This window comes from Anneissia japonica, unplaced genomic scaffold, assembly GCF_011630105.1.
Source record: "Anneissia japonica isolate Jap-2015-1 unplaced genomic scaffold, ASM1163010v1 scaffold287941_len684077_cov200, whole genome shotgun sequence".
Lineage (NCBI taxonomy): Eukaryota > Metazoa > Echinodermata > Crinoidea > Comatulida > Comatulidae > Anneissia > Anneissia japonica.
In genome coordinates, this window is record NW_022713799.1 from 626,932 (window position 1) to 634,764 (window position 7,833).

The 7,833-nt window shown below is 33.9% G+C and overlaps 1 protein-coding gene across 1 annotated transcript in view; it reads right to left on the minus strand.

The window, feature by feature from the left end:
- The window catches only part of LOC117108763 (striatin-interacting protein 1 homolog), a gene marked incomplete at its 5' end in the record, with an annotated part of 27,541 nt that continues 19,708 nt past the window's right edge, over positions 1–7,833 (minus strand). Inside the window, 5 exon segments of the mRNA XM_033250910.1 lie at positions 1–515; positions 1,815–2,019; positions 2,626–2,730; positions 3,284–3,350; positions 4,828–4,928. Of these exon segments, the coding sequence (XP_033106801.1) occupies positions 250–515; positions 1,815–2,019; positions 2,626–2,730; positions 3,284–3,350; positions 4,828–4,928 (744 nt within the window).

Genomic DNA, 7,833 nt, shown 5'->3' on the forward strand with positions numbered 1-7,833 from the left:
TATTAACTATTAACGTAACAGCCAACCCCTATTCAGGCGACACTTTTATTGTGTCCCCTCAATCGGGGTTCTACTGTTTTTCATATTCAATTTCTCATTATTATTTAATAAAAATTAAATAAGTTGCATATTATTCTGCATAAGATAATTAACTACTGAATATAATTATAACCATGTTTTGATAACATGTCAATTTGTCCAGGTTTTGCGGGAAGACACCACCTATTCTGTTACTGTAAAAAACTGCTTTCAAACATATATTCTGTCCTTGAGTAGAAGATCCCAGTTAATTTGCGACGTGAACACTTCTCTGTCCAACCAAATCTCATAAAAGCGTTTGAACTCTTCGCTCAGGTTCATCTCCTGGCCCAAGACGCTCTGTAGATTGTTGTCCACTGGCTGGAATTCAGAATCTTTGCTGGAGTCGGTATCGTAGCGGCGAGAATTGAACCGGTCGACGCACGCACGTAGTGCACACTCTTCCGCCTGGAAATCCCATGGACGTGCATCCATATCTGAAGTAATGTGAAACAATGTTATACAATTTCTATTTTTACAACGAATTATTAATTTTCTATTATTTTTAAAAAGTTGTTTTATATTCATGAACAAGATAAAGTGTCTAAAGATTGTGGTAAACTGGAAAGCTAAAAATATAACAATATAAATGCACACGCCGGCTTGATTGAGGTAATATCGAGTTCACCCTTTCAGACAGAGCAAGCGATTAACCATTACCGCAATATTGCGGCAATATTACTAGGGTGCTATGTGGCCTAAAGTAAGCTGGCATATTGGCGTATCAACCCTTTCAGACAGAAACCCATGTCAACGTGCTTACCACAATATTGCAGTATTACAACTCTGTCTGAAAGGGGCATATGTGACATGTGACCACATGTTGAGAAGATCATCAATGATGATGATGATGATGATGATAATGATAATATCAACAATAATTATAACTGACCCACTAATCGCAGTTGTGCTTATAAATTCTTTTATGTTTTAGTGCAGCACTAACTTACAAGGGGTAGTAAAAATAATTATTATAATAATAAAGGTGACCTTAGTGTGGAAAACAGTTTCAAGAGCACAATAAAGAATAAATATTTTGATCCATACATATTGAACATTTATACATCCTATTAGAGACCAATTTTGCGACCGACGTTTCCATGGTCTTTATGTAGGATATTGGTAGGTTCAAACAGGTATGTTGTTGGATAAGTACAAGTTAGTCGAATTACACACAGAAGAAACATACAACTGTTCTGTATGGTATCTAACAAGTGACTAATTTATTCAATATATACACAATATGTGCAAGATGAAATGTGTGTCGTATACATTCCACAACTAACAAACAGCATAATGAATCTCTGTTTGGTAGTGGATGTGGTTTTATCCTAATTAAGCCATTGGTCTGAAGTAAAGTTCTTATACAACCACAGATATGTGTATCTGTGCGATAACATATTAATCAATGTAAAGAGTGGACTTTCACTTTGGTCCTGATTAATAGGTTTAATTAACTATGAAACAAAGAACAATGAATTGACTATAATATGCATCGGCTTTGCCAACACTTTAGAAGCTTTGGTCTTAAATGAGAATAAAAGTTAAAAGATATTTGTTAATTTTGGACCACAAAAATTTGGAGGTTCTTTAATTGGAGTTGGTCTATAATTGGAGGGGTCTTTAATTAGATTGCAACCTATATAACTAAATGATTATAAACAAACGAATCCAAGCAACGAAAATATTTCAGTCAAATTCTTCCTCAGTACATTACAGTTTTGAAATCAACTTACCATTTCCGTACGCCCAATCATCGTTGAGCCGGTGTCGCACTTTTTGGTATATGGCAGACATGGTCCTCATGTTACTCTTGCGCCACTGTCGTCCTAAGTATTTTGTTTGTACCTTAAGTAACTTTAGGACGTAGAGTTGCATCATCGCTTGCTTCACCTTCAGAGCACGTTTAAGAATCGGTGCTGACTTGAATACAACTAACATCTGTTGCGATTGAAAAACAACGTTTTAGTATTGGCCTGTATAGCAACACTTATTATCTAAACCATATTTATAATATTTATCTCTGAGTTATAACAAACATTTTCTTTTACTGGCATTTTATTATACTTACAATTGTTATATTTTTTCATTGCAGTACCATGGATTGGATTGGATTGGATTGCTTCGGTGTGATACACATGAAGGATAACAGACGAAAGTCTTCAGACTTGTTTCCTGTAGGGTTATTCTGGTGGTGAATTGGGCAGTGTACCAGAAGACAATTCCCTACTCTTTTCTGAAGAGTGTACTGCATTCTTTAACGTCTACATGGGCTATTTTGCACACAGGACCAATGGCTTAAACGTCTAATCCGTAAAATGGTGCGCTTTTTGAAACTTGCATTTCAGCCCTCCAGCTGAAACACAAGGGAAGCAGCAATGGGAATTGAACCGGGGACCAAGAGATCTTCACGGTTCTGCACAGACACCGTGGTTACCACCAGCTCAGCCGACTGTTCTAAACTGCTCTCTCAATAAACTGACATATGGTTTTCTTATCTAACAAACTCAACAGATGAATATACATCAAATCATTGCATAAACTTACCATTGTTCTAGAGTGTTTCCATTTTGTCAGTTTATTAAGGATTCTAAGCAAATTAATACAAGAGAATAGGTTGCGCCAACAATACGGGATATTATCACCGGCTTCCTGCAATACAAAACAAGCATTCATAATGAATCATATTACAACGTATTAAGGGTATGATATGCAAATGTTCAATTAATGAATCATTTTTAATTACCCTCTATTAGACTAGAGTCTATGCAGATATAAGACAACTAAAAATGTCAAGCTGATAAAAAAAAAAAATGCACATTTTAGAAATAGCACAAAAGATTTGATGTAATCATGTTTTTGAATTAACAACAACCCATCTGTACGAAAAGAAAAAAACAAACGCTTTTACTGCTCATTAAAAGGAACATTACAAAAAAAATTTTATGACAGTGAATTTTTGAAAAAGAAATGTATTTATAGCTTAACCAAGCTCACACTGCGTCGAATGATGGTTGTACAGCCCGGCTCACTGTAAAGCTTGACAACATGATGCGGTCTGCTGTTGATGGGAGTGTCAATGGATCATCAATGAATACGATTTTGCTGCGCACATGTTGCCTTACGTTTTCCATTAAATCGCAATTGCTGACTACCGCAAAAATCAGTGTGTGTCCGCCTTAAAAAATAATTAGTAGTTACTTACTAAACTTTCTGCAGTTAGTTCAGGCTGGTCTCCTATCACGCACAATGGAAAATCTATGGCTGGTATACTACAAGAAGAAATACAACAGAAATAGAAAATGTTAAACATAGATCCAATGAAAAATCAGTTTGAAAACCGGGTAATAATTTTTCTTATCCAACAATAGATTTGCAAATAGCAGGACGGAAGTAAACATATCAATAGTCTTGTCATAATTTTATATCATAAATTTGGCACAAATTAAACCTAAGCCCATAGGAAAACTAAAATCAATATCAAGGTTTCTGTTACAGTGAAACGTATTGTTGTTATGGAATGAGAGCTTCTCTACGGCTTATATAGTAGTCATGAACCATGAAGATATTTACTTTAGCACAATGACACTGCAAGACATGGGTTATCCTTCTACCTTTAGGCGAGACTTTTTTTATTAATGACATTAATTATGTCATCATCAGGAATTCCTGATGATGACATAATTAATGTCGAAATATTGAATCCCAACACGATGGCGTGTATTTCAATACTTGGAGTATGTATTATACTTTCTTATCTGAGATTAATCAGTGGACCTTTCGGCTTTTTTTATACCTTGTTTAGTGTAGCCGCCGACTGCAAATATTGATGATTTCAAATAAAAATACAATTTTATTTTTGGCAAATTAGCGCGGCACCCGCCACCACGAAAAAGTGGAAATTTCAGAAAAAAATAAAAGCTTTTCTTTTTTTTTTTATTACGCCCTCCACTGCCTTGAAATTTTCAAAGATATGTATATTTCTTTCTAATTCGTCTGGATAATTTTAGTAAAAGTATTTGCTAAATAAGAAATTTATTTTCATTCCGCCATCCTTTGATAATCTTTGAAATAATAAGTATGCGAAACAAGGAATAGAAAAAGTCTTGCCTTACCCACACGGATCATATGTGGCAAAGACAAGCCAAATCAGTCTCTCAATGCAAAAATAAATTTTTAGTTATTAATACAGTGTTGAACAGTAAAATGAGAGCTAGAGAATCGTAAAGGAATCATATAAATCCGACATTTCATTATGAAGTTACAGGAGTTTAAACATACAGTTGTTTAAAAAAACAATATTTGAAAAAGCAGCCTTCAAAGTTTATGATTTCGGGCGTTTCATAGGCAGAAAAACCATCAAATTCTAAAAAATGTTTATTTTAACATTGAAAATGGGGAAATAACAGCATAGCTTGATGTATAGGGTTAGTTTAGTGTAATAAAATAGATTTTCAAAATTTTGACATTCCAGCATGTTTTGGTTCTCTGAAACAGGATTTGTGACAAATGACTGGTTTGGCTTCTCTTTGCCACATATATAGAGACCCCTCCAATTAGAGACCATCCAATAAAGACCACATTTCTGTAGTCCCAAATAACAAATCATTTTAATTCAAGACCCAAGCTGCTGAAGACTATGAAAACTCAGGCACTCAAAACTGGTCTTTAATTGGTGGTAGATCTGTATTTTATTTAACTGCTTTATCATATTTCTACAATTTTGGTATACACAAGCTCATTTCGTACCTGTTTTTTGCGGCAATATATGCAAGAATGTTTTGATTGAAGAACTTAAGAACAAGAGGAATGCAATTAGCAAACACAAGATGTTGGCTCATGAATTCAAACTGAAAAAGAACATAGAGATCAGTCACAAACGAATTTATCTATCAACCAAGTGCCAATCAATAAAACATTATTGAGGCTTGCCAATTCAAAACCAGCATTCAGTTGCTAAATATTAACCTAAGAAATTAGCATAAGAATTTGCCATACTTTAGTACAGAGAAGCTGTAATACTTTTATTCATAACTTTGGAAATAGTAAGACGACTCCAGTAAATGGGAAAGGCAGTTTGAAACAACGATTTCAAATCAGGTTCTGAACCTCATTGTTGAGGGTTCGCATCATACGCTGACCAAGCGCAGCTGGCCATGCTTAGTTGATAGGTTGTGAAGTGGCTCCCCTTATGTTTCAGACTTAACTGCCAGTATTTCATGGCTTATAAAATTAAATAAATATTTTGGCTGCCTCTTATCTATATTGATGGTAAAATCAAGCCTGATTTACCAGGACATACAAAAAAAAAATTAAAAAAATGACCTATCATTGGCAAGCCCTATTTGTCAATTAACCAACAGTTCAACAAACAAATCAATAAATAAATATATAGATTATTGCAAAAAAAATCAATCAATCAATCAACCAATTGCATTATAAATTATAATTAGAAGAGTCAATATAAAATATAGATAATAATAAAATATAATAAATGGTAATTTATATAGTGCCGGTCAAAATATAGATAATAATAAAGTATAATAAATGGTAATTTATATAGTGCCGATCTCTGCCGCAAGAGTAGTGCTTATGGCATTTTGTGTAATTCTATCTACAGTAAAGACTTGTCCAGACCATCAACGTCGCGAGGTAAAAACAAAATGTTGGAAAACTTTTTCCTGATGCATGCGCTATTTCACTCTAACTGTCCACACACACACACACCCACAAACATACACACACCCACACGCGCAAAATGTGATTTTAAGTGTCCCTATTGCATTCTATGCATACAAACTAAAAAGCATGTGACATCACATCACATCATGACCATATATAGGCACATCATGACTATATATAGACATACAACAATTTTTTGTCAAATCAAATTTGCTAGTCTGAAAAGGACTTAAGGTTTCAGGTCTCTTGAAACTTGACTGCAGCTGGAAATCTGTTCCATATTTTTTGTTATTTTTTTAAGTAAAATTAAGAATGGTACAGTGAATACGGAAAGAAATTAAAGCGCACCATACAATACAGTATTTATTGGATTACACTTTCATAGCAGTGGCACACGTTAGACAAAACCTAACGGTGCATCCAGAAAAGGACAAAAAGTAAGCAACAAAAATATAAAAATATTTTACCATCTCACCTGATAAACATGGTTGAGTTTAAAATGTTTGAGGAGCAATAAAAGCAGTCCTGAGATTGCTTTCACGATAATTTCCTTGTGTCTGTTCACATCAACGCCAAGTTTCATCGATTGTAGTACCGTCATTCTGGGGAAAAAAAATCACTTTAATTTTTAACAAAAACAAATTGTTCCCAGAAATATCTTAACCAAAAATCATTATTGTCATCATTTTTATCATCAGCACTTCATCCCCATAAATATCTTAAAAAAAATATTAAAAATTATCAAAGCAATACCATTGAGGAGTGACAGTAAAATTTGTCGGAAAAAACAAAACATGGTGGGGCTGAGATGGATGTGGACTCCCACTCTTCTATCAGGAAATGATAGACCACCTGTGTTTGGGAAAAGATGTTGCCCCCTCCCCTCCCCCTAGATTTATAATTTGGTGTGAAAAATTATGCACAGTATTAATAAGTGCCACAATAAATTTATACTCTGAAATGCAATTAATTGTCTAAAACTTACGGCATTTCTTCTGGTAACACATCAGCCAATATGTTAATAGAATCTGTCTTAGCCTTAGAGGTCGGTGCTGCTGCTAGTAAAATCTTCAACAAGGCAATCTAGCAAGAAGAAAACATGATAATTATCATTTGTATTATTAATATCTTGCAATATCTAAATCATAAATGCTATAAAAATATAAATAACATGAAGCATATCTATATATCTGTATATAAAAAAAACTAATGAAAAAAAAAACCTAATTGGGAAATGTAATTGAAAAAGCATTTGTAGTTGATGACTGATCATAAACAAAACAAAATTAATATAGTGCAGGATAATAAATACATTTGAATGGAGAGTTTTAGAGTAAAACCAAGGGTAACCAATAAAAGTAAAAAGACACATTTTATGTAGTGTCCTGGTTCTGTGGTGAACTGGTCCATAAACAAGAAAAGATAATCTCCTGCTCATTTACAAAGAATGTACTGCATTCTATAACATGCTCATGGGGCAACCTTGCAATATAGTGGTGAATCCAGTAGGGGCACGGGGTAAAGTGCTCCCGCGTTATGGTAATAAATTTTACTTACTTATCAAAAAATAAAAAATGTTGTGCCTCCCGTGCAAAATAATGGACTAAAAGCTTAACGTCTTTTCCAAAAGATTGTGCAATCTTTAAAATTGCATTTCAGCCACTATGGCTGAAACACAAGAAAAGCAGTGCTGAAATTGAACCACAGTTTAAAGGTCTGAAATGATATTTTAATGTTTATTAAGCATACATCTTGCCTATAACAGATTGTCCTTATTGCATTTTTCCCCAGAAAAAAAATTTTTAACAATGTATGGCAATGAAAATAATGTTGGCAAAGATACAGCACAAAACAAATACAATTAAGGAAAAGTGTATGATGCTTGAGGACAGCAAAGCCTCAAAGCTAAGTATTCAAGAGGTAATCAATATTCATTTAATAATTTGTGAAGGGCGCCCTCACCATATACTGTGGGAGACTTGACAACATTGCTTGGTATAGAATCTCAGCAGCTGTGTTTGGTATATCCTCTTCTCCCTATTACAAAAAAAAAAAAAAAAAAAAAATACACAG